The 27878-nt window shown below is 35.6% G+C and overlaps 2 protein-coding genes across 2 annotated transcripts; one reads left to right on the top strand and one right to left on the bottom strand.

Annotated features, from left to right (window-relative positions):
- Positions 1–2469: 2469 nt before the first annotated feature.
- LOC128232575 (3 beta-hydroxysteroid dehydrogenase/Delta 5-->4-isomerase-like) lies at positions 2470–6748 on the top strand. Its single transcript, XM_052946218.1, has 5 exons — positions 2470–2783; positions 3554–3739; positions 4092–4256; positions 5357–5557; positions 5759–6748. Exons 2-5 carry the CDS (start codon positions 3589–3591, stop codon positions 6346–6348), a joined length of 1107 nt encoding a protein of 368 aa, XP_052802178.1. The 5' UTR covers positions 2470–2783; positions 3554–3588; the 3' UTR covers positions 6349–6748.
- A 242-nt stretch (positions 6749–6990) lies between these two features.
- LOC128232193 (gastrula zinc finger protein xFG20-1-like) lies at positions 6991–27482 on the bottom strand. The gene is made up of 6 exons (XM_052945604.1): positions 27349–27482; positions 24709–25043; positions 24304–24567; positions 18721–18902; positions 14941–15117; positions 6991–11606 (listed from the first exon to the last, which is right to left on the bottom strand). The coding sequence occupies exons 2-6, from the start codon at positions 25029–25031 to the stop codon at positions 9676–9678; spliced, it is 2877 nt and encodes a 958-aa protein (XP_052801564.1). The 5' UTR covers positions 25032–25043; positions 27349–27482; the 3' UTR covers positions 6991–9675.
- Between the last annotated feature and the right edge of the window lie 396 nt (positions 27483–27878).

Genomic DNA, 27878 nt, shown 5'->3' with positions numbered 1-27878 from the left:
CTTGTGACCTTGTTGTGAGTGTGCTACATGTAGCCACACCCTTGTGACCCTGTAGTGAGTGTGCTACATGTAGCCACACCCTTTTGACCCTGCTGTGAGTATGCTACATGTACCCACACCCTTGTGACTCTGCTGTGAGTATGCTACATGTAACCCACACCCTTGTGATCCTGCTGTGATTATGCTACATGTACCCACACCCTTGTGGCCCTTCGTTGAGTATGCTACATGCAGCCACACATATGTGATCCTGCTGTGAGTATGTTACATGTAGCCACACCCTTGCGATCCTGCTGTGTGTATGCTTCATGTATCCCTAAACCTCATCACCCTGCTGTAAGTATGCTACATGTAACCCAACCCTTTTGACCCTGCTGTGAGTGTGCTACATGTACCCACACCCTTTTGATCCTGCTGTGAGTACGCTGCATTTAACCACACCCTTGTGACCCTGCTGTAAGTATGCTACACGTAACCACACCCTTGTGACCCTGAGTATGCTGATACATGCACGGTATACATATAAGCTTCGTAAAAATATACATGCTACTAATTCGACATCATTGCAAGTATGTTTGGAACCCCATTGACCTGCAAGAAAACAGCAATACATAGTTATACCTTTATGAAATTATAAAAAATATTTTAGAAACTCCAAATAAGAAACTTTAAATACTATAATAGCTGTATAGTTAATAATATAAGGTCTCACCATCAGATGTATTTCACTAAACCTAAAGGCTTGAAAAAAAATATACTAGTTTATACTAGAGACAATTTACTGCTCAAAATGTACTTTTTTGTACATTGGATTCATGTAGCACTAAGGATTGGTACATATTGATGTATGTAGGATTACGGGTTGGTACATATTGATGTATGTAGGATTACGGATTGGTACATATTGATTTATGTAGGATTACGGGTTGGTACATATTGATGTATGTAGGATTACGGATTGGTACATATTGATGTATGTAGGATTACGGGTTGGTACATATTGATTTATGTAGGATTACGGGTTGGTACATATTGATTTATGTAGGATCACGGATTGGTACATATTGATTTATGTAGGATTACGGATTTTAACATATTGATATATGTAGGACTACGGATTGGTACATATTGATATATATAGGACTATGGATTGGTAAATATCGATTTATGTAGGATTACGGATTGGTACATATTGATTTATGTAGGATCACGGATTGGTACATATTGATATATGTAGGATCACGGATTGGTACATATTGATACATGTAGGATTACGGATTGATACATATTGTTATATGAAGGAGTACGGATTGGTACATATTGATTTATGTAGGATTACGGATTGGTACATATTGATTTATGTAGGACTACGGATTGGTACATATTGATTTATGTAGGATTATGGATTGGTACATATTGATTTATGTAGGATTACGGATTGGTACATATTGATTTATGTAGGACTACGGATTGGTACATATTGATGTATATAGGATCACGGATTGGTACATATTGATTTATGTAGGACTACGGATTGGTACATATTGATTTATGTAGGATTACGGATTGGTACATATTGATTTATGTAGGACTACGGATTGGTACATATTGATTTATATAGTATTATGGATTGGTACATATTGATTTATGTAGGACTACGGATTGGTACATATTGATTTATGTAGGACTACGGATTGGTACATATTGATTTATGTAGGACTACGGATTGGTACATATTGATTTATGTAGGATTACGGATTGGTACATATTGATTTATGTAGGACTACGGATTGGTACATATTGATTTATGTAGGATTGCGGATTGGTACATATTGATTTATGTAGGATTATGGATTGGTACATATTGATTTATGTAGGAGTACGGATTGGTACATATTGATTTATGTAGGATTACGGATTGGTACATATTGATTTATGTAGGACTACGGATTGGTACATATTGATACATGTAGGATTATGGATTGGTACATATTGATTTATGTAGGATCACGGATTGGTACATATTGATTTATGTAGGATCACGGATTGGTACATATTGATTTATGTAGGATTATGGATTGATACATATTGATTTATGTAGGATCACGGATTGGTACATATTGATTTATGTAGGATCACGGATTGGTACATATTGATTTATGTAGGATCACGGATTGGTACATATTTATTAATGTATGATGTCGGATTGGTACATATTGATTTATGTAGGACTACGGATGAGTACATATTGATATACGTAGGAATACGGATTGGTGCATTATGATTCGTGTATGACTATGTTACTATTATTCCCTTTTGTCGCGTCATATATTGTTGTATAAAATAAATGTACTAATTATTATTATCATGTGTTTGGGTGATAATAAGGACATACTTTTACATGTATCAGAATGTATTTGAATACACAAGGCCACACTATCGCGCAACATCGTGCCAACGAGAGTGATTAAAATAAGTTGCAAAAAGCTTTTTTCACAATCGTTGTAAAATAAATAAGTTTAAACTGTAAACTAGAATGTCGAGTACTACGATGTAAACTGATATGTTGTCATATCAAACGCGGTCTGGATATGCATATAATAGATAACCTGATTAGTAATATTTGGTACAAAATCGATGCAATATTTACTATCTTGGAGGCAACATCGGTTTTATAATGTTGATGATATTTAAATGAATGCGATATGAGTCTTTCTTTGAATTCAGCTACTAGTAATCAATAAAGGTAGAGATCTCGCATTTTGATATTGGATTCGGTACATGTAAGTAGAATATCTTTTATTTTGTTACAATGCAATTATCACAACATGTGTTATTTTCGCATAAATGTTCAGTGTACCAATTTCTGGTAACCTTTATTATGCCTTAAACACAATGTTGAATACAGATAGTAATCGATTTCCGAACATTTTGTTTCGATTCCCATACATATTATATATACTGTTACAGTAATACTTGTATACATAAAACTAAGTATCGCTTATTTAAATATTAAACCGTTTTGTGGAGGCTGCAGTTCATGTGTAGACGTGGTTATAACCCGTGGTTACGTGCGACAGAGCATCATGGATTGTTTCATCTTTCACCAGGCTCATCAATGAATCCTCCGATCAATACTGTATATGTATAACCGCGCAATCTGTATTGCATATTAAAGCTGCACTCTCACAGATTTACCGTTTTTACAACTCTTTTTTTATTTTTGTCTTGGAAAGAGCCATTTTTTGCGTAAATATCTGCAAACCAAAGATCAGATCGCAGATTTGCATATTTCCGTTCGATTTCAATGTTTTATGCCTTAAACCCTTACAAACGGTTTAAGGAAAATGCATAAAACATTCATTTTTGAACTTAAATATAAAATTCTGCGATCAATTTTTGTCAGCAGTCTTATATCACTGGTTTCCATGGATTTTCGCAAAAATGGGCTCGTTACAAAAAAAGAAAAAAGTTGTCAAAACGTTCAATTTGTGAGAGTACAGCTTTAATACATCCATAGAGAACCAGTGACCATAATGGCATTTTTTCCCAGCCCTAGGTCTGTATCCTAAGTATTCACATGTTGCCATGGATACTGGCTTGCATGAGTCGTGTGTTGTCCTGGTGACAGGAGGTGCGGGCTTCCTGGGTCAGCACATTATCTCATTGCTCCAGACACGTGCACGCCACGTCAACGAGATCCGTATGCTTGACGTTAAACCATACGTCAATAACCTAGGTAAGAAGCAATCTCAGTAAAACTAGATCCCAAATACTCGCTTCACGACGTAAAATTACGTAATGAAATTGAGTGAACGTTACGATTTGATTTTAATTAGATTGGATAAAGTGCAAATGCTCAATTTTGGCTTTACTGGTAATTTACGTGTGAGTGCTATTAAATATTATATTGAATGTAAAATCAATCTCAACTACTGTGAAAATTCAGTTGGAAATGTTATCATTTATTATTATTTTTATTTAGTATGTATTTTAGGGCATTTCATTTGCTAATGTGACTTATCATGTTAAAGTCGCTCAATGCAACTTAAAACTAAGTCAATCTAACTCTAGTAATTTCTCGCATCAAGGTCATAAGGAGGCGGCGCCCGTGCGACAGTACCTGGGGAGTTTGACGGACGAGTTGCTTGTGGGGGAGGCATGCCGGGGCGCCAACTGCGTCATGCACGTGGCCAGTATCGTAGACACCGCCATGTTCCCCGACCCCGTCCTCTCGTACAACATTAACGTCTTAGGTACGAACTCTGTCGATAGAACCAGTTACTTCAGATTTTCGAAGGCTTAAATGTTTCATTTTTTCCGCATTCTTTCTATTTGCATTTTTGAAAAGAAAATGCGAAAGGCATCCAATTTGCAGGCAAACGTGTATTTGACTCAAGCGGATGTAGACGGGATGTGCGCTGAGTGTTTTAAAAGATCCAATCCAATGTAGCGAAAGTGCCTGTAGAGATATATAGGGGAAATATAATTAAACAGTTCCCACGAATTAGTATTTCAACAGATCAACTTACTTTCTACATATATGTTAGGATAATTCTTGCCCTTTAAAATGATGTTTTGTTTTAATTCTATGATTTTTACATTTTGGACCCTTTTTAGGGTTTTGTTGGTCACCCAAAGTTACATTGTATTAAGAAAGAGCTAAAAATTGTATTGCTATTTAAAGTTACTTATAAACATCCAATCGCTTAGATTCCAACGGATAACGGTGCAGATTTTTGTTCTCTTTCAAATGCACTTTCGAAGAAATGAATTTAGAAATATGTTTTGGTCAATTTTGACCATTCATGTAAAAAAGAGAGTAGAAAATCGATGCTCAAGAACTGTGTATTCAACTTACGACAAAGGTTATATGGCCCCTCCTGTGGCGTGATCATGGTGAAAATTCGATATTTATTGAAAAAACTAAAATAACATTTAACGGACAATTCGTTTTATGAGAGTAATGAGCAAAGCTTACTTTTAAACGCATGTCTGATATCTTAAGTATTACACATGACTGAGAAATATGTATAGTTCACACTTGTAGAAGCAGAAAATAGCATAGTCTTTTATAGGTTAAGAAATATTTTCCCATCTTTTCTGTCAAAAAGGTTATTTAGAAATAACTGTCACTTTCTTGCTTGTTTACATCGGTTTTGAACCGTTATGACACATGTGAGAACCCCGTTGAAGTCACGTGATTCCTCACCCTTTAAATCATACAAAAGGAAACGAAACATACGAATCAACATGAAGCGGAGATTGTAACCTTGTAAGATAGGTACTTTTTAAATGTCACCGTCCCGTGCTTCTACTCGATTTAGATTGTAAAGAGAACGGTTTTGATTTGCAGGGACGGAGACTGTGATACGCGCGTGCAAGGCTGCGGGCGTTCGGCGGTTGATCTACTGCAGTTCATGTGAGGTGGTGAGTGGCCGGGGCGACATTCCCGAAGGGACGGAAGACAACACTACCCCCTTCCACACAGGACATTTTTTCGAGCCGTACGGATCTACCAAGTACCTTGCAGAGAAAATGGTTCTTGAAGAAAACTGTACGTGCATGCCCTATTGTGGGCTCACCTAATTCGTTATAGTGTGCAACATCTTGTGTAAATAAGTCTGATTTTGAACATGGGAAACATGTTTGGAATGGAAACGTTTGTGTTTTAATACAATAACTTTAATAGACATAGTTAAATTGCTAATAAACTGTATACACGTCATACATACACAATCGTCCATGTGTATTGTAGGTTCCTCGTTCCGCACAGTGTCGCTGCGACCGGTGATTATGTACGGGGAGGAAGAGTGGCGCAGCATACACCGGGCTGTTGGCAACTACGTCATCAAGAAGACCGGCACATTCTTCCCCACTACGTGCGGGGGTGGCAGAGCAGAGCACGCGTACGTCGGCAACGTAGCCTGGGGTTTCGTGTGCGCTGAACACACGCTATGGCGAGAGGACGCCGCCGCCGCCGCCGCTTCTGGACAGAGCTATTTCCTGTGCGATGATTCTCCACGCAAGAGCGTGATGGGATTTATTTCCGTCTTATTTGAGGAATCGGGGTATAAAATAAGCCCTGTAGCCATACCACGTTGGTTTATCCTATTTGCTCTGTACGCCACCTGGTTGGTTCTTATCCTGGTGTCGCTAGTCTACAAAAATGTCAACACCGCATTTGGCACCGCTCCATTCATCATGATGCCGTATACGCTATGCTTTCGCTACGACAAAGCTACGAAGCTTTTGGGCTATTCTCCAATATTCTCGTTCGAAGAAGCAAAACGTCGTACTGTTAATTTCATAAAAACTTACAAGTCCAGCAAAGTGAAGCAGGATTGATTGGCAGTTATTGCTGCAATGCTAGCTGTGAGCAATGCAATTCATACAACGAGGAAATAATGTTCCTTTTGTGTTTTGTCATTAGAGTTCTGTAATTGTCAGAACTTCACACAATTGTTTAGTTATGTGACGCACATGCGTGTTCTTTTAAAGCTTATATTTATAAAACGCAAATTCAATGCCATTTTATCTAAGTTTGACTACTTTGTCTTGTATGTTTAAATGCGATGTATATAAATATGATATTACATTTAGTGATTTTGTTTGTGATCGTCAATGTGTTAACACATTTGTTTAGTTATGTGCAACAGATGGTATACTATTTAAGCTTATATTTATAATACACGCACATACAATGCAATTTCATCAAATTTTGACTTATTTGTCTCATATGTTTAAATGCGATGCATATCATAATATTTTTACATGTAGTGATTTGTTCTGCTATGTGTTCTGTGATTTAGAATTTTGTAATAAATCATGTTAGACAGTATACACACATCATAGTTTCACATAATTATTAAGACGTGGTCAATGTTTTACTGCAATGAATATATATATATAAGGCTCAGAGGTAAAAAAATCCAGCCCCAATAAAAAAGAGGATGGACACAGAAGTAATCGGAAAATGAAAACATTGGAATTTAAGCATTTTTATTTCCTTAAGCATATTCCAAAACAGTGAAGCAATTTCAAGGAATATCATAAAAGCAAGCATCATTTAAACATATATCAACATGTTAATGGAAATTTAATTAAATTAATTCCTAATAAGTTTCCAGTGTTTACATGTATATTCCTGGGTAGGGTTTTAGTTAAAAAGTAATGGAAGGGTGCTGCATCATGTTCTTTTTGGTAGCAGCTTTTCTTCCCTCATGGAAACCAGCAATTGTACCCTTCTGCCTTGTAGAATTGAATACTTTAGACTGTCCAATATTTCTTTTGTTTTCAATCAAATGTATAATATGATTATAAATACATTCAAACTTAATATATTAGGCAGTTGAAATATAACATCACTTCAATAAGACACAATTCCCAACATTTATTTCCAAATTCATAATGTTCAAGTTCTTCATAGCTGATATAATTCCGAATTCGTCCTTTTCTGCCTTTGCACACTGAACCTATTTCTCAGCACCCTGTTTTTTTAAAACCTGGCTTTAACCCTACCCTGGGGCCATCATGATGGTTAGTATCATGGTTTCACAAGTAACGATCAATAACAATTATATGAATAGAGTTTAAGACTACATGCATTTATAAAAGCTGCATCAACTATAAGATACACATCTATCCACACTATTAAATATGTTTGAAAAGAAAAAAAAATGTTAGTAAATAAAAGATTTGTGTCAAAAACGCACAAACAGATATACGGTAAACAAATAAAACAAACCATAATAAACAGCTGATTGCTGTATTAAAGGGACTTGCTCATGTTTTTTTTCATGGTAATGCATCTGAAAAAAAAAATGATATTATATTTCACTCTTTGATACTGATATTGACAAAACCAAACAAATTGTATTAAAAAACCCTGGTTTTAGTGGGGAGCACACCAATGCTGGTAGTCAAGAAAAACCTGTCAACGAAACCGCTTGCCCACAAGGCCTCTTACATAAGCTGAGAGATAATTTAACCTTTAAGCCTTTTGTTGAAAAGTTTCTAACGCCATTAAAAATTGTGGACTTCAAAGACAATATTTGAGCATATATCTACATTTGTTGAAGGGTTCCAGCCATCAGTATCTTAGTTTTAACACTCCAAATGATTTGCTACACTTTATTTCATCATAAAAAGAGCACATTATACAAAACACGAGCGAGTCCCTTTAAATGTTCCCATTTCAATCTTTAAAAGAGAGAAAAAAACTTAAAATTACAATTAAACTATTCTTAACAAGTAATCAGGATTGATATTGTATAAAACGTTAACAACAGCAACCAAACATAGCCACATACATGTACCTCAATAAATTAATTTTTTTTCAGTTTCTATTTTATGACTCTTTTGCATATATAGTACTTCACATTCTTAATGCTAGCATGTATGTAAAACATACTGATTCATTAGGATTCTTGTCATGCAAAGGCAAATCAACCTAACCCCAAAGCCAAATAAAAAATAGTTACATCAATCAAATAGAGAAAACTTGCCACCTTAAGCAAACTCCGAATTCTATATAATTTAACCCAGCTTGGAATTCTATAGATCTTAATCCAACTTGGAATCCCATATGACTTATATCTAATACATGCTAGTTGATAAACAGTAATGATCAAACAAATAAATGCAATTAAAGCATTAAATAGTGGCATTCACTTCGTCAGCATCAAAAGGTAAATCAAATGGACATGATTTAATTTTTAAACAAAGTTTAACATCAATGAAACACCTCATTCCTGAATACAAACTTTTCAGAAAATGCCAGAAAGCTTAACAGTAGAATAGCAGAAGCATCAAACTATGTATGCAATTCTTAGCAATAAACAAAGATGAAACAAAAATTAGATAAACTTCTTTTAAAATGCATAAAATTTTAAAAAGCATTTGGCTAGTATTCTTTGTGTCATGAAACCTTCCCAGATGCACCTCTGGGGCTGTATGCATAGAGCATCTAAGTGAAAATTTTCATCTTTCCTAATTTTTGAAGTCTGGTTACAACCATTTTAAAAACCCTCTATTTTTCATCAAAGCATTTTCTTAATTATTCCATATTTTTTGTTTGCAAAAGTTATAAGATTCTTTAAATTCATCTTAGAAACTAAGTCATACAGTTTTGGAGCTTTGAGTGACACAAGTTCGAAAATGCCAATGTTTGGTAATTGAAGGGCCATAACTCTCCCCTTACTATGTGCATCTGCAAACGATACCCCTGGTGCACAACTTTATCATCTCAACAACACTCCCCTACAGTTTTAAGTTTTTGTGTCAAATTATTTTGGAGTTTTGAATGACATAAAACAATATTTACGGACAGAATCATGGACCCAACCCCCAATAAGTGGGAGCATAAAAAGGCATTTTTTTCACTAAGGTGAACATTTTCGCTTAGATGCTTTATGAATACGACCCCTGAACAGTAAATTACACAAAAGTTAACATAAGCACATGGTTAGCACATGGGAGAATGATCAAAATCACATACAAGTATGTAGCAAGTAATAGGTGTACAAAGCACATTTCACATTTCAACACACTTAAGATTTTAACCAACAATATAAAAGCATACATTGGAAGTCAATTTTTCTTTTTACACTGAATTTCATTTGTTTTAAGCCAAGGAATTCGAAATTGAATGAATTCCAACTCGGGGTTACGACATCACGATGGGAAGACAGGTTGGTTATTCAATGTAGCATTAAACATCTCCGGGGAGAGTTCGGAGAAATCTGTCCTGTCATCTCCTTTGTCTGCTGAGGGATTAATCTCATTTTGAATGGCTTGTATTATCATTGTAGAGCTTATGTCAGTTTTTGTGCAAGTAGTCCTGTGCAGATCATACAAAGCTCGCAACTGAAATTCTTCGCTGCAAACACATACATATTTTGAAGTAATGGTATCACTATGTGACTCGCTTATATGGTCCTGGAGAGAGGATGGAAGGGCAAACTTCTCCTTGCAGAGTTTACATGGGTAGTAATCCAGGCCCCCATTCTTGTCCAAGCCCTCAACCTTACCCTTGCATACCTTCCTGTGGGAGGTGAGGACAGACGGGTAGGAGAAACCAACTCCGCAGCTGTTACAGACGAATGGACGCACTCCTGTGTGCGTGTTCTTGTGGCCCACATAGTGCTGGTAGGTGTTAAAGCCCTTGTCGCAGGTCTCACATTTGTACTTGTATGCATTGTTGTGTTTGGTCTGCTGGTGATAGGAGATGCCACCCTTGGATGAGAAGGTTCTCGTACATTTATCACACTTATAGCGGGCGTGATAGTAACCCTGACTTTTTGGCTTTGAAGGAGCAATATCCACAGGCTTTGGTGCTATTTTAGTCACCTTAGCCTTAGCTGGTGAACGCAAATGGGTAAGTTCATGGCGTTTCATGTGAGAGAGTTTCGGAGTTCTGTAATCACAGAACTTGCAATTGTGCAGACGCAGTTTGCTGCTGCCTAGAGTTTGGAAAGATTGCAGTAACATAGGTTGGGGTTCGGGTTTAATGTCCATGTTAAATTGTTCCCCGGACTCAACATTAGTGATTTGAATGGCATCTGTTGAGTCTTCGTCCATATCCACACATGTTCCCTTGTTGAGTTCGTCTTTCTCCATGAGGCTCTCCACATTGATAATGGCAAGATTGCTGAGCCCGTCCTCCGTGCTGGAGTCATCAACTGCAGGTTGAAGCATCACTGTTTTCCTCTCCACTGCGTAATTACACATTCTTTTGTGTTCATCAAACACTCTTCTCCATCGAAACTCCTCACCACAGATGCAGCGGAATCGAGAGACATCGCAGTGCTCAGAGGAAATATGCTCTGTGAGGTCTGCCTCGGTGGTGAAATCGTCACCACATAAGTCACAAACCAGACTATCATCTTCTGTTGATAGGCGGACACATATTTTCCGATGATTTGTGAATGTTGTGAAGGTGCTGAACTCCTTGTTACATTGGCTGCATTTGTACTGATGTGAACGGCTGTGCTTCTCTATGTGACTGTTGTAGTGCTGCTCAGAGTTAAATCCTTTACAGCACTCCTCACAGAAAAACTTGAAATCGTTTTTATGCAGCCGTTTGAGATGGTACTTTAGACCGCCTTTTGAAGTAAACTCTTTATTGCACACCTCACAAAGGAAGTGAATACTATGCTCATGCTTGATTTCAAAATGCTCCCTTAATTTATACTCTTCAAGGTAGCTTCTCTCACAAAGATTACACTTATAAGCTTTTACAGGATGATGAATGAAGTGTGATCTCAAGCTTATAAAGCTTGCCCCTTGAAAATCACAGTCAGGGCATTTGAACTTCCCATTCTCATTTTGAACAACCATCGCACCACCTGGAAGCCTATATGTCTGGGAATTCTCGTTGGCCCCTGAAGGTGACGGTTTCGGCGCGATCTTTGGAGCCATGTTGCTTGCCTGCTGTAGAAAGATGGCATTAGCAGCTGCTGGTGTGAGGACTTGAGGCGAGCCCACCAGCTGGACAAAGGTGGTAGGAGTGCTGGTCAGTCCAGCAGTGGACATTGGCTGACCATTCACCGGGATTGCCTCACTCATTATGTAGTTAAAGGCTGGCAGAGGGGGTTCTGCTGAAGCTGTAAATAGAGGATTTATTTCAGTTAAATTTATACAATTTTTATTCTTGCTTATTGCACATAAGATGATAGCTTCAATATGCACACTGGAAGATGTTCTTGAGTTGAAACCATTTTTGATGTCCACTTTAGGAGGTCATGATAAAATACTCCGAGTAATGGTTAAACGAGTAACCCCTCAGGTGTGAGTAAATCATCTTATGTAACCTGAGTATAAATACCAGTTAAACAATTCACCCTTTCGTGCCACTGGGACACATCCTAAGATAATTTCATTGCAACAAATACAAACCTGAATGCCAACACTCATTATTGTTGGGGTTCTTGCCCACTCAAAGGAGGGGCATTTAACTAAAACTTTATTTAATGCAGAGTTATGGGGCTTGCTTTACATCTGAATATTGTTTCTGTCATCATGTGTAATTTGAGTTTCAGTTAAATATACATGTATATTTGAATTTGTATTTTTGAGTTATGTCCTGGGATAAAGTCTTTGCACAACAATGGCAACAAGGATGCAAGTGGTTTATGGTTAATGTGTCTGCCTCTCACCCAAGAGGTTTTGGGTTCAACCCCCACAAGGGGTACTTTCTCATGGCCTCTCAAAAAGGAACACAGTACTGGTTTCTGCCCAGGAAATAGACATGTGAGTGATCTTATAAGCTATCGTCACAATCAAGCTAAAATAAATTAATATAACCAATGGCAACAAGGCTATCACGATACGGCAGGTTTTGTGCATGAAAACAGGCAAGCTTTAACGACATCAATAGTGCCGCAGATAGGATGCCTACACTCCACTGTTCTTGTTCTTTTTTCAGTCAAACATGGGACATTACTTAAGAGTAGGGATGGCAATGAGTACCCAAGTACTTGAGTACTTGATCAATCATCCGAGTACCAAATCACTACTCGAGTCCTTGAAATAAATAAATACTTTTTATAAAATTCATTTATAAATATAAATTTGTAAATATCAGATCAGGCGTGTTTCCAAGAAGACAATTTACGGTCCCTCAAATCCCCGCTGTGTACACAATTGACCCTAATAAATTAATTGACAATTGTTGTGAGAGTTGCAAACTGTCAAAAAAGGGCACTGCTTTGCAAATATCACTGATGTCAATTAGCGAAGTTTTGATAGCGGTACATCTTCTTCAAATTGTTTTCACCAAACAATGGACAAAACGAGCGAATTAGAAAAGACCATTACGAGCATGATTCCTGAATGGGCATATTTTTGCAATGATTGTTACAATTGATTGGAGGATATCTTAATTCAGGAATTATGCATATTAATGAGGTAAACAACAATTGTTCAGTATGGAAAACTGTCAGTTTAAATAATGCATATTAATGAGGTAAACAACAATTGTTCAGTATGGAAAACTGTCAGTTTAAATAATATTTCGGTAGAGTATACAACAAAACAAATTTATAAATAATTTTTGTTCATTGTAATTCTGAATGTTGTTCATTATTGAGTGTAGTCTCGATCATCTAGACGCTCAAATATCATACATGCCATATTTCTAAGAGGCTTCCCAGGGGATTTTGGTCTGAATTCCAGGGGATTTTGATATTACACCAGGGGATTGTTATGCGGCGAAATTGTGCGCAATATCTGCATTTATGATATAAGAATAAATACAAAAATATACTTCAATTACAATAGTTTTTGCACTAAGTCATCATGGCCCTTCATGGAATTTTACACTCATAATATTAGGGATGGTTTCCATTGTCAACCTTAAGCAAATTTAAAAAAAATAATAAATAAATAAATTCCAGGGGATATTGCATGTATGCAATATGATCCGAGTTGTACATTCCATTTATATTGTAGTGAAAAGAACAAATTAAAAGCATGAGACAACATTTGTTTTCTTTTACTTGGATTTTTTATTAAGGAAAAGATATTACGCTCAACACACATAGTACATGAACTATACATGTATACACAAACTTGTCTTTCCCAAACACCAATTCAAGTTATCCGAGTAATCGAGTATCCGAGTACTCGATCGGAAGATTGTCCTAGTACTCGAGTACCAATTTTACTACTCGTTGCCATCCCTACTTAAGAGTAATGCACCTTGCTATGTGAGCGTATTGTCAACGGCAACAAGAGTACCAAGTTTTACTTGAATCTTGAACGGTTTTTGAGTTATGGCCAGGGTTAAAGTTTTTTCAAACTCATGACGAAAATTAATATGACACCAAACCTATGACAAAAGGTCAACTAATTTCTTACAAAAATCCACTGACCTAAAAATGAATGTACATCAGGTGCTTTAATTTTCATTCAACATATTTTTTCTTATTACAATACATTGTCTATGAAACTAATTTCATAACAGTATCATGCCATTTCAACTTAATCTACAACCTCATCTTCAATACCATGATTAAATAAAGCCAGCAATATGATAATTTACTGAAATATTAAAAATAATATCCTTGCTGCATTTTCACTTAACTTGTATTTCGTGGTAAGTAATATTTCAATTACGGACTTCACAGTGCAGGGCCACATGTTTATTGCTTCCAAAAAACCACACCATGTTTTAAATGACTTTCCAAGAAACTCTTGACTACATTTAATAAGATCCACATAAGTACATTTTCTTTCTTAGTTAATAATTTATCTACCCGGTCTCCGTTTCTTTCTCTATTAAAAAGGTCATAAACAAGATTTTATTCCCTTAATCACTGTAAGTGATTAAAGCCCCCAAAGTGCCAGTCAGACCAATGGAAGAGCTAACATAAACTACAAACATATATTCAGAACCACACAATTGTTGACTCCCAAGTCCTGGGGTAGGGACATGTGACTTGCACGCAGCTTATCCAGAGATAAAGACCTAGATCTTGCACCTGACATCTTGCCTTTATATGCTTTAAAATTCTTAGCATCTGTGCTTTCATATGCTTAACATCTGTGTTATTTCAAAATCTCTGCTTGGATGACAAAAATTAGAGCCCAGAGATGACCACCTATACTCTATGTACATGTATGCAGAAATCCATAATGATGAACCTCTAAGTGTGACATTGACCTTTGAGGTAGGAGCGTGGGTCTTGCACACTTCATGTGCGAGTCAATTTTAAAATTACCCTGTGCATGGCAAAGTTACAGCCTGGACATAACCTTTTGGGTAAGGATGTGTGTTTTGCGCACTACACGTCACTTTTGTGTTTCTAACATATGTGCCAGATTATTTCAAAAATAGCACAATGCATAATAAAGTAAGGACGGACAGTACGATTTTAAGTTGCCTACAGTCTGGCGCATAAAAAGGATGCATTTCAAGGAGTGTTAAACCTTCCTCACCATCATTTAACACCTGGTGTCCGTTAGCCACACTGGTTTGGACTGGATCAGAAACCATCTCTATTTCCTGTTCGGAATCTTCTGACATTCCAGTGTTGTTCTCGTATGCGATCACTCTTTGTGGCAATGACTTTCGAGGCCGCTTCTTTGGAAAATCCGGGGACACAGATGGCTTTTCTGAAACATTATTTGTTGGTTTATAATAATAAATCTTACATAACAATCCTATAAATGTAAATCCTTTCTGTGTAATGATTTATGATTGAGTTTCAAGCAGTGCTCTCATTCTATAGGAAATTGACAAAATCATATATTTCACAATACTGACAAAGATACCAATTAAATATAAATAAGAGCATTTATGAAACTATAAAACTGCCTGTAATGTTGTTTTACTTGTTGGTTGTATCATATGTTATTTGGACAAAAGAAAATGTAAATGTGTGTGCATACATGTATGAATCACATTGATCTTTGAGGAATAATTTATTTGATGAAGCTACACATTCATCGTAAATGAAAAAACACTTTTAAAGAAACTATTTTCCATTTAGTTTTGCTATATAAGCCTTAAAGTAACTCTTCTAATGAAATATAAATGTATTCAAAAGTTTTCATGATTTTATCTATTATATCTTGTTAAACAAATTATTATTATTATTATTATTATTATTATTATTATTATTATTATGCCCCCCTTCGAAGAAGAGGGGTATATTGCTTTGCATATGTCGGTCAGTCAGTCGGTAGGTCGGTCGGTCCGTCCGTCGGTAGACCTAAGCTTGTCCAAGTAATAACTCGATAATTTTGTGACGGATGGTCATCAAACTTGACATGAAGATAGGGCCTGACCAGTAGACAACCCCTATTGATTTTAGGGGTCATCAGTTTGACAAACATCTCTTGTTATTTATAGCTACAGTCTTTCAACACCTGGCCCCAATTTCTCGAAACTTCTTAAGTCCCTTATAACAGGATTAAGCTAAACTCACTATTTTTGTTGTTCTATAATATGCGTTATATTTACTTCTTTAAGAGTTTTTATAAATTATATAAGAAAAATCTGTATGCTTATTAGAAGAAACCATTTTTCATTTATCAAAATCCATTATTAGTATGTATTTTGGCTAATTGAAATAAGCGACTTAAGCCTGTTAAGCTTAAGAAGTTTCGAGAAATTGGGGCCTGGATTTACATGTGATCTGGTGCACAAGAAAGGCTTAAAAAGAGAGCAAAAAAAAACACTTTCAAGTGATCACAGAGATCAAAGGGACAGCTGTGCAAACCATAATTGGTTCAGAAATGGAAAGCGTTGTTGTAGGAATGGGTAAATATTTGTGAATCAAACATGCCGCTGTGGTAGCATGTGTCATGTGCACTAGTAAGTAGGGATTGTGTTTTCTTGACATGCTTCAAGTGTTTTATGCATGAAAAGGAAATTTAGGGTCGTTGTTTCGACAGAATAAAACCAAAATTGTTTTAGCTTAATTGTGACATAAGCTTATAAAATCACTCTCAAGTCCATTTCCTGGGTAGAAACCAGTACTAGTGTTCATTTTGAGAGGCCATGAGAAAGTACCACTCTTGGTTGAGAGGCCGACACATATACCATTAGACCACTCTCAACCTACATACATTTATATTCTTGCATCCCTTTATATGTGTGGTACTACCAGGTTATTCTATTATTACTGAATCTATCGGTTACATGTATCTTTAATGCATGTCTTTTTTTTTGCATAATTAATATGAATTATCAAGATTTCTTCCACTATGAGGTCACTTCTACTGTATTTTCAGACCAGGGTAAATTCTCTGTAAACAAGAGCTCTCACAGAGACAGCGTACTCGACTATTCAGCCGCTTTTCAGTGTATGGATTGAAAAGTTTTGGTGAAACATGCATGGATCACTGTAAGATTAGATTTCAATGCAATACATGATGTGCTGAGATATTTATATAAATTAAATTGGAAAATATTTGAGGTGGTACGCAAACTTTAACGTAAATTCTAAGTTGGAAAAGGGGCATAATTCTGTCAAAATGCTGGATAAAGTGACCTCCTCCTGTGTACAGGTTGGGGGCATGATGGTGAACAAGCGTGCAAAGTTTCGAAGCCAGATGTCAATGGACTTTGAAAATATTTGAGGTGGTATGCAAACTTTAACGTAAATTCTAAGTCGAAAAAAGGGGCATATTTCTGTCAAAATGCTTGATACAGTGATCTCCTCATGTGTACAGGTTGGGGGCATGATGGTGAACAAGGATGCAAAGTTTCAAAGCTAGATATCAATGGACTTTGTAAAGTTTGAGGGGGTAAGCAAACTTTAACGTAAATTTTAAGTCGAAAAAGGGGCATAATTTTGTCAAAATGCTTGACAGAGTTACCTCCTCCTGTGTACAGGTTGGGGGCATGATGGTGAACAAGTGTGCAAAGTTTCAAAGCCATTTGTCAATGGACTTTGAAAATATTTGAGGTGGTACGCAACCTTTAACATAAGTGGTTACGCCGACGCCGACGCTCGGATGACTAGGATAGCTCTCCTTATTCTTTGAATTGTCGAGCTAAAAATCAGTTTTATCGTTTTATAAGAAGAACTTAGCAGATAAATAATAATTATAAATATTTTTGCCAAAAACTGTGACTGATAGTAGAAAAGATTAATTGTAACATCTTTGCCATCTTTACTCCTATAAAAGCCTTTTTACAACAAAATTAAAAATCTGAGTCAGGCAATTAGGGAATATGGCCCAGGGAACTGTCAGAACCAGTATCAACAGGGAGGTCTGAACTAGTATCAACATGAACTGTCAGAACCAGTATCAACAGGCAGGTCTAAACTAGTATCAACATGAACTGTCAGAACCAGTATCAACAGGGAGGTCTGAACTAGTATCAACATGAACTGTCAGAACCAGTATCAACAGGGAGGTCTGAACTAGTATCAACATGAACTGTCAGAACCAGTATCAACAGGGAGGTCTGAACTAGTATCAACATGAACTGTCAGAACCAGTATCAACAGGCAGGTCTAAACTAGTATCAACATGAACTGTCAGAACCAGTATCAACAGGGAGGTCTGAACTAGTATCAACATGAACTGTCAGAACCAGTATCAACAGGGAGGTCTGAACTAGTATCAACAGGAACTGTCAGAACCAGTATCAACAGGGAGGTCTGAACTAGTATCAACAGAAACTGTCTGAACCAGTATCAACAGGGAGGTCTGAACCAGTACCAATATTTTTCATTGAAAGGGTAAGTTAAGCTCATGGCAAACAGTGGTCTTTTTTCTCAGTTGATCAAGGGGCATAACCCATAACAATACTTTAGCCAGATTGATAGGACTTGCTGCACACATATGGACATTGCCATTGTAAACATGTGCACCAAGTTTCTGCAAATATCGTTTACAAGCTATAACTGTTATTGAATATTTCTTAAAATGCCATCAGCCACACTAACAACAAAGCTATGAGAATATTATGACACTTTTCTTCAAATCCCTACTGCTGTAAAAAACAAAAGTGCCATGGAGCAAACACTGATGCTTGTAAGCTTTTCCCTCAGTCAAACAAGGTGCATATAGGTCAACAATTATCAAAGCCTCGATATATAATATGCATATTCTCTCTGGCAACATTTGTCTTATTTGAATATCTTGAAAATGCCTTTATTTTGGCCAAGGTTATTGCATCCCGACGACAACACCAATGCCAAGGCTATGACTATATGCCAACCTTTTTCTTCGAAAAGGGGCAAGCTAAAAAATTCTAACCAGTTTGTCCACTTTGTTTGTCAGGAGTGCTGGTGTTGCTGCTTGGACTACAGGAACACAGGCATGTTGGGGTGGGTGGGGTAAACACTCCATCCTGAGCAAGCTTCATCATCTCCTCTCGCACTGCCATGCGAACTGACGGCTCTACGTTCTTTATTCCAACTGGCTTCCCCTTCATCTCTCTGAAAGCCATTCATAATCATTGCAATAACCTACAATATATATTATATAACTAATGAATTGTGTCATTTCTTATGTAAAAGATCCATAAAACTTTCGATAAACTTTAACTATACAAGTATAATTTATGCTAAGAAATAAATAAGGCACAACCAGCAGTATAGACATCGCAAGACTCCCAGATTTTACCAGACTGAAAATGCATTTCCTGTGCACTTAATTTTTTTGTCTATAGTAAAATTGTGTTTGTTAAGCACAAACATTACTAGTCCCACTCAAATTTTACCATCCTTTGCTGGTGTGGAGGAGGATTTTCTCAAACTCTTCAGATGGCAATTGATGCAAACATTTAGTTACAATGTCTTATGTAGTTGGTGAAGGAGCCCAACTGATGGTAATTAAACACAAGCTATAAGCTTGCAACACACAAGCATATCCTTTCGAATACCGCTACCGTACATCGACGCGCTACCGTAGCCGCCTAATGCAGACCAGGGTGCTGGTTACCGCTACTGTTTTACTGTAGGAATACTGTAGACGACTGAAACGTACCGAAAAAGTAGGTACGTCCAGTTCCACAGCCGCAAAATGCACATTTTCCACAAATTTGTGGTACGTTTTTCATTAAAATAAGAAGGATTGTGAATTTTAAAAACAGCATTAATACGCTATGGTACTTTGTCTTAGAAACAGTTACTACACTACGGAATTTCTTTCAAATATAATAACCATGCAAAAATAAGCAACGGTATTTCTTTAAAAATCGTCATTCAACATTATTCGCCTCTGGCATTTGTAAATTTGCTTTAATAAAACCGCATTCTTATGCTTTTCCTCTTGTATCAGAAGTACGCTGTGGTATCACTGTGACTGCAAATATATCAACAGAACATCCATAACAAAATAGCTGTCACAGTTGCCATGAAAACCACTGCAATAGACAATAAACCAACCGGACAAATATCACAAGGTCGCATCAAGGTTGGAACCACAGTGACCCCTGTTATGAATGTTGTATGGGAAAGGAGCATTACTTAATACAACATGCACCAATACATATCTGTCGATGAAACAATGATCGAAGGTCACGGTCACCATTCAAGAATCGTTGGTGCTCCGTGTGTCATGGGGTTTCTCAGGAATTACCAGGCGTACTTAAGTCGAAAGAATTAGGGTTGACTCAAACAGTTGTAGAGAACTGAAGAGAAAACATCACAAGATGATCATGTTGTATTTGCCGACAAGTTTAAAACATCAGTTCCTCTGGCGTTTGGAAAAAATCTATACTTTCGTGTCACGCATTAAACACCGGAAGGACATATTGGTCAATCGCAAAATCAGTCCACGAAGAGAGATGGCAAAGTTAGGATGCTCAGCAGAGGGGAACACATGGCATGAAATATTGCGGACCGGAAGCTTATGTCCACTGCATGGGAATAATCAAAACATGTGTGCAACCCGATGACATGTTTCAATCCTATAATAAATAGCCGACAGAACAAGGTTTTGGCGGAAGAAGTAAATACAAAAGGAAAGTGGGAAAAACATGCATCAAAGTTATTTTATAATTAAAAAAGAACATGGGTGTTGTAAACAGTGAACATTTACAGTGTACCAACACAAAGTGCTTATTTGTGGACCTAATGTGTGTGGTTTGCCGTGGACATCTCGCTTGTGATTCATCGTGTATAAAGCTTCAACCCTCCGGCTACCTATAAGCTGTTTGAGAGAATGGTAATACTTTTTTACAGTATATTACAAACATGCTGTAGAATGTTAAATAGTAACCATAATCAGGTTTAATAACATATTGATCGTTGCATGTACCACCAAAATGAAACATGAACAACATCTTTTAAAATCAATCAGCTGTTTAGTGTTTTATGTTTCTGTTTTAAGGTTGCAGAAACAAGCGACATATTTTAACTTGACCTCTTTGGCAATGTGCAGTGCAGAGTCAGCTTGCATGAGTATAATTCTAATGTTTATAAAATAAAACTCAAATGAAATGTTATTTTATTTAAGGGAATGTTTTATTTCGTATCGTGGCATTACCTCTAGGAAAGGCCGAATGGAGGTCAAGTCCAACAAGACTATGGCTCCAGAAACACAGAGGAACGGAAAACAACAACTCAGGTATCCTAAACATTTTCAATAATATATGTTTTTTATATAATTGCAGTTTGAAATGACCCTTAAATCGAAACAATGAATGGCCTCTGAAGTTCATGAAAATGCATACATTAAATTATTTCTACTGTTTAATGGCACATCTTGAATTTCAGAGTCTAGTACAAGAAAGCGCCGTTTAGATCAATCATGTATTAAAATAAATTTTCAATATAGTATTGATGAAATAATCAAACAAAATGTTGTTCAGGTGTCAACATTTTGTTCCTGAAGGGACGAATAATGTTTGTTTTAATGTTTTTTATAGAATTAAACATTTCATGCTTAAAATGAGGACATATTTTTCGAAATTACACATATACAGTGCAATTGTCGCTAACAACGTGTCTTTATAACAAATATTCATCAATATGTGATTTCTTTTTACAGACCGATGATATTGCATTGCACCAGAAATTCCACTAGACTCTATTGCCGTTTCGTTAATCGCATGCTGTGATTATACTGGTGTTGTTTCCCGTGACAAATCTTGCGATATTTTTAGCAATATAATAGTTACAGCCAAATTCTTTGATTTATGTTTTGGTCTATGTTTTTCTATTATATAATTATGTACATGTGTTCTTTGTTGATTGGAGAAAAAGTATTATCATTATAATCATGTTTAATTTTATCCCTATGTATTCCTCAAGTTCCTATGATGTATATAATTGATCTATACATTTTATAACCTTGATGTATGAATGAATTGTGAATCCGTATTTGGATTTTAGTCCTATAAGTATACATTATATATAGGAAATGAATGAACATGTGTGTAAAATATCATGATAGAGAATTGTTATTTTAATTCCTTTCTGATTTATTTGATGAAAAACATATTGTTTTGTAATCGCTCTATGCATGTATAAATACTAAAATAAAAATATGTATAATATAATGAATACTACAGGGACAAGCTCATTAGTTGAACAGTAAAAAATAGGCCCTGTTAAGGTGTACACGTCAAGGACCCAAACAACAATGAACTAGAGACACAAACATTGTTACACCACTTCTTACATCATAATTTTCACTTTTTGTTTTATTACTGAATTTTACATAGAATGACACGTGCCTGGATAACTGTGATAATGTGATGTGTGCATTAAAATTAAGCACGGCTAAAATAGCGTATTTATACATACATGGTTTAGCCACACATGGCATTCCAGAGAGTGTTTATGTGGATTTTTTCAATTTACTCCGATTCAAGCACACACATGCATACTATGATTGAAATAATAAAAACATTTCGCAACGTTGCCTTACAAACATCTTTTTAAGCATTGTACTTTTGAAATATTTTGGAAAACCTTTTTCTACTACTGTAGTACAAAATTGCTGTTTGAGAAATATCAAATAATAGCCGTAGTGTATTTATGAGGAAAACAACAGACATAAATATCGAGTTACTACAAAAGTTAAAACTGCCATTGTGTATCTATGCATGCACACGTGGTATAATTCCAAGATTGATCATAACATTAAACGTCTCCGGCAATTTTGAAATACATATACCTGAAATGTTTGTACTAGAACTACCAGAGTGTATTAATGCATAATATTATCTTTATGTACTTAACAAATTGTTCAAAGAAGTAATTCCTATCTACAAAACTCGCCTATAGTAGTTTTATAAACATTAAAAAGTAGCCAATACCGAAGATGAAAAATACCACAACCTACATATCACAGGATTACCATTGCGCTGTTTTGCATGTGCGTTTACCTACTGATGATTGTCTTCAATGAAATTACTACAACACACGTCTACGGTTATTCCTACATTTGTTCAAAATTCATCATATCTGTAGTGTATTAATGAGAGTTTTGTATTTTTCCGAAGTCAACCAGAGCGTAGTTATGCCGAAATGTCATATATATTAATAAGTGAATATTTAAATTGCCGTTACATAATAAAACCAATAAAATGCATTTTATTGTATTAATGTGTCTATCAAAGGGTTTAAGTAAAAGGAAAAATGTACATTTTCACTAGAACATTACCTAATTAGGGATAATGTATATGTCACTAATTCATGAAATGCAAACTTGATTGATAAGGGTGTTATGTTATATAATTTTATGTACTATATAATGTTTGTAATTAATTTCTTTAATTGTGTTATAAATTTATACTGTTTCGAAATTGATAAACATTTTACCTAATTGCTAACGCATTTTAATCGGGAGATTTAAGTCTCTGCTTTTAGCAAAACATGTACAAGATTATAAAAATAAGCGGTATTCCCACGCTGTACGATAGCGGTAATCAGAAGCCGAAAATTTTAGTACGGTTTACACTGCTGTGGTAGTTCGCCGGTGTATGATAGAGGTAATGGGGACACCCAAATTTTGGGTCTGCATTAGGCGGCTATGGCAGCGGAAAGGATATTGCCATAATTCTACAAAGCTTCATATAAATATATTTTAACAGCTTTTAAAAATATTACCAAAGTTAATAATTTGCTAACAACACTAGTACTATGACACTCATAGTATCTTGACGTTCTTATAAAAGCTAGATTAAGAATATCTTGTCTTTTTAAAGCTGCACTCTCACAGATATACCGTTCTTACAACTTTTTTTTAATTTTTTGTCTTGGAAAGAACAAGTTTTTGCGTAAATATCTGCCAACCAATGATAAAAGATTGCTGACAAAAGATCAGATCGCAGATTTTCAAATTTCTGTTCGAAAATTTATGTTTTATGGCTTAAACCGTTACTAACGGTTTAAGAAAAATGCATAATACATCAATTTTTGAACTTAAATATAAAACTCTGCGATCGGATCTTTTGTCATCAGTCATTTATCACTGGTTTGCAGATATTTACGCAAAAATTTGTTTGTTCCAAGACAAAAAGTAAAAAAGTTGTCATAACGTTCAATCTGTGAGAGTGCAGCTTTAATTGATATTATAAGATTGAAAGTTTTTCTTAATCACATTTTTTCCATATACACAATCATTGAAATTAGACTTTTGGATGAACAAGCCCGAATTCTTATACTATTGCATGGAATCATATTTTTGAACAAGCCCTGCTATATAAAATTCAGAATATTTTCTTGCGGGCTTGCGCTCATTTCAACCACTGTATACAATGTGCAACTTAAATATAAATATTTTAGTAAAGACAATATATGGTAGATATTTAGCCATTCAGAAACTTCAGAAACATGACATTCACATATTATTACTAATGTCATTATAAGAGAAGCAGGTACTTACAGGTACTTGTCTCGGACATGCAGTAAGTGTTTCATGCAGTTGTTCTGGTTTGTTTTCAGACCGTGCTTCACTGCTTCAAACAATTTCCCCATCTCTTCATTCAGCACAATCACTGTCTGCCCTGGCTCAGCATCCAGACGAAGGAAGAAGCGCACAAGGTCATCTGGGGTACGCCTGCAGCGTGTTTTATAGGTCTCAAAGTCTCGGAATGTGGCTGCAGTCACTTGTATTCCCACCAGCTCTTTTCCAGTCTCTTTTAACTCCCTGAATAAATGTTAAGAGAAATTGTTATTTCATTGAAAGGGGGACAACTCTTTAGAATACTACAGAAAAATGCATTGCAGAGTCAGTTTCAAAATGTTTTGGCATTGTTTAGCCTCATAAGTAATTATGTTCATTAACTACCAAGAATCTAGCAGCATCTTTGCTAATTCCTCATGGCTGTCCACATCCTGGCGCTCCATCAGCTCCTGCCAACGATCCATCTCGAGCCCGATATCCAGCTCGGCCTTGTGTGTTCCTCTGGGCACAGGCATGCTCCCCTCCTCCATTTCTGAGCCATCAACATTGTGAAATACATTGGATAGAGAAGCATCCCTCCTTGGTCGCCCCACTCCTCGGCGAGGCTGCAGGCCAGCAGGCTTTGGACCAACAGCTGGTCGTCCGGGACGGTTGAGCCTGGCTCGGCCACGACGCCTCCCTGGAGGCCTGCCCCGCATACCTGACATATTACTGCCAGCCTAAAAAAGAGAAAGTTGAAAGAAATCTTTTTTCTCAATTCTTAGTTAGGTGACTGGCCTGCACATTGATTACAGCTATATTTTTTTTATTATTAAATATATATATATTATTAATATTTTTATATTTTAATACGTTGTTTCACACTCGGTTTATTTATGATAAATTTCAAAACTACTTTAGTAAATGTTCTTTAAGTTTTGCTCCCATTAAATATTATGGGATATTGTGTGAAAAGGAGTAAAATATAAATGTTAGTTATGAACTGAATGATTCTGAACTTATTATGCAGCTTAAGTTTTTCAACAAAAAAAGCTATGACATTATCTTTGCACAAATAACACCAAAACCAGTAAATGTCCCAGGAAAAACTCTTTTCAGACATAAAAGTGCTAACTGTGATCTTCACCTTTGACCTACTGACCCAAAATTTTGTAGGGGTTATGTTTGAACTGATCAAGAACAACCTCCTACTGAAGTTTTATTCTTTAGTAATAGTGCAGATAAATTGTTATTACATTATTGATAACATGGCCAAATATGATGGGTCATTTAGATTTGTTTCCTTTTCTGTTCCTGTAAGACTCATATATAAGTATAAAAAATCATTTGAAAAAGGATGATAACTTTTTAATAAAGTCTAGATTTTTTTCATACATATAAATAAGCAGTGGTCGAAATGAGCACAAGCCCGCAAGCTCTGCACTGGTAAAATGTCTTTTGGGCTTGCTCAAATTCTTAATTTTATATAGCAGGGCTTGTTCAAAAATTGATGTCAAGCAATAGTAAAATAATACAACTACATGTTTACATACAGGTAGGTGAGTAGTTCTCAGAGGTTTTTTTTTAATTTTAGATAAAAAATTATACTCCTGAATCTTGAAGATAACTGTATTATTTTTTTTTTAAATAACTTCAGCTCTGTTCAAATAATGCAAAAAAGAGGTCAAATTATAGTAACTTCTAAAATGAGGCGAAAACTGTCCTAGAATTACTTAATTCCAAGAACTACTCGCCTACTGGTAATTATTTAGGACAAGAATGTTACCTACATTTTGTGAAGGATCTCAAAGCCTTACCGATAAGGGAAAAATGCACAGTTTTTATTAAATTTGGGAATTCCATTTTCATGGAATTAAAATCAATGCTATAAAAATTTCAAATATTTTATTGCATGAATATCATAACAATGAAATAATCAATACAACATAAACTGGTTTATATAGCATTTGAAACATGTAATATTTTATAAAACATGCAATTAGCGATTGGGCTATGATTTATGCCCAATTGGTTACAGCATTCTGCCAAAGAATCAGAGTGTAAAACACTTAAATCATGCTTGTTCCTCGTAGAGAAAAAATGAATTCTTCCAATTAAAAAAGCGCCAAAATCATTTTTCAACTTTTTTTTATCAAGAAGTAACTCAAAATAGAATTTTTGGGTACTTTTTGGATTTTAATGAATATAATTGCCATGCAAGTATATTTTGTCATTAGAAAAACAAACATGCTTTGATTAATTAATGATACAGGGATTACTCATGAGTTTTTTATTTTCATTTTAGACTTTTATTACCTGCTTATTTTTTAATCTGTCTTAGTTCTAAAATATTACAGTATGTATTGGTTACAGTTGTTTAATTGTATGAATTAATCAAATTAAATAAATTATTGTCATGTGCAGCAGAGCATCTTTTTATAAGAAAATTTATTACAAATTGGTTCAAGAAAAAAAATATGTTTACTAACAAGACCATAAAATACTGATATCCAAGGTAAAGACACCTTTACATATTTAAATAATACAGTATTCTTCCAATGCAAAAATAAATAAATAAGCAACTTAATGTATTCAGTGTCAGAACCTGTGAATTATGATTTTTTTTAATACCGTGAAAATATTTTTTCTGACGTTTTTACACATATTTCATCACCTATCAGTAAAAAAATGGGCCCTTCCATTTTAATTTAAATTTCTTACATTAAACGCCATATTGAATATCTGAATATTTACAGAGGGCAAGGAAAAATCAATATTTAACTAGCAACATGCCCTGTTTCTGAAAATAAACTATTAAAATGCTAAATTTTGTTTCTTATGTGATACTAATGTATTTCAATGTTACGCTTTATATCAAAGATTGAAATATGACCTTGCGAAATGCAAAAAAAACCCTCCACGCCAAATCCGGTCCGGAAGAAAAACCAAAATTCGTGAGTTTCCTCATTTTCAGACTTTTTTGCATGAAACTAAAAAAAATATTGATATTTTTCAGAGAGAAGTTCACAACTAAATCATATTTACCTAGCAACTTCAATGTCTCCTCCAAATTATAGCAAAAAAACACGGTCAATAAATTTCAATAGTCTAAAAAAACATTATCAGAGAGAAAGCCCCAATTTTCAGCAGAACGGTCCATTTTATTAAAATAGGGTTGGCATTTGGTGTCTAGGTTATGAAACGCTTATAAATATATGAGTAAATAAAACGTCCGTGCAACATGGACTAAAAAGGGGTGTTCTCAGAAGCGTTGAATCGCGTGAGTTGTATTGATCGTCTGCTTGCGAGATGTTAGAGGGAAAAATACGAAATATATTGTATAAATTACCTCGTGTAACATTAAAACCTTAAAATCTTGGGCTGTCTTATAAACACATTAAAGGCATGAAATCGGAATATTTTACAAAACAGTTGTTTATTATGAATACGTGTTCGATTCCAAATTTAAAAAATAGAACCCCAACAAGCGCGTAGCTAAGGCCAATTTGGGATAACGCAGATCGTTGCCTACCCCCTTCACACTCTAACCCCTTCGGGTTTTATATCAAATTCGG

This window comes from Mya arenaria, chromosome 4 (genome assembly GCF_026914265.1).
Source record: "Mya arenaria isolate MELC-2E11 chromosome 4, ASM2691426v1".
NCBI lineage: Eukaryota > Metazoa > Mollusca > Bivalvia > Myida > Myidae > Mya > Mya arenaria.
Note: the sequence above shows the minus strand (reverse complement) of the source record. Positions and strands in the feature narration are given on the sequence as shown.

What these genes read in the sequence shown, in the direction of transcription:
- LOC128232575 (XM_052946218.1), top strand. Translation starts at nt 3,589, where the DNA reads ATGGATACTGGCTTGCATGAGTCGTGTGTTGTCCTGGTGACAGGAGGT. An exon ending in GTACAACATTAACGTCTTAG is followed by an intron (nt 4,257 to 5,356) that starts GTACGAACTCTG and finishes TTTGATTTGCAG; the next exon opens with GGACGGAGACTGTGATACGC. An exon ending in AATGGTTCTTGAAGAAAACT is followed by an intron (nt 5,558 to 5,758) that starts GTACGTGCATGC and finishes TGTGTATTGTAG; the next exon opens with GTTCCTCGTTCCGCACAGTG.
- LOC128232193 (XM_052945604.1), bottom strand. Translation starts at nt 25,031, where the DNA reads ATGTCAGGTATGCGGGGCAGGCCTCCAGGGAGGCGTCGTGGCCGAGCC. An exon ending in AAGATGCTGCTAGATTCTTG is followed by an intron (nt 24,568 to 24,708) that starts GTAGTTAATGAA and finishes ACATTTATTCAG; the next exon opens with GGAGTTAAAAGAGACTGGAA. An exon ending in CATGTCCGAGACAAGTACCT is followed by an intron (nt 18,903 to 24,303) that starts GTAAGTACCTGC and finishes AATGGCTTTCAG; the next exon opens with AGAGATGAAGGGGAAGCCAG.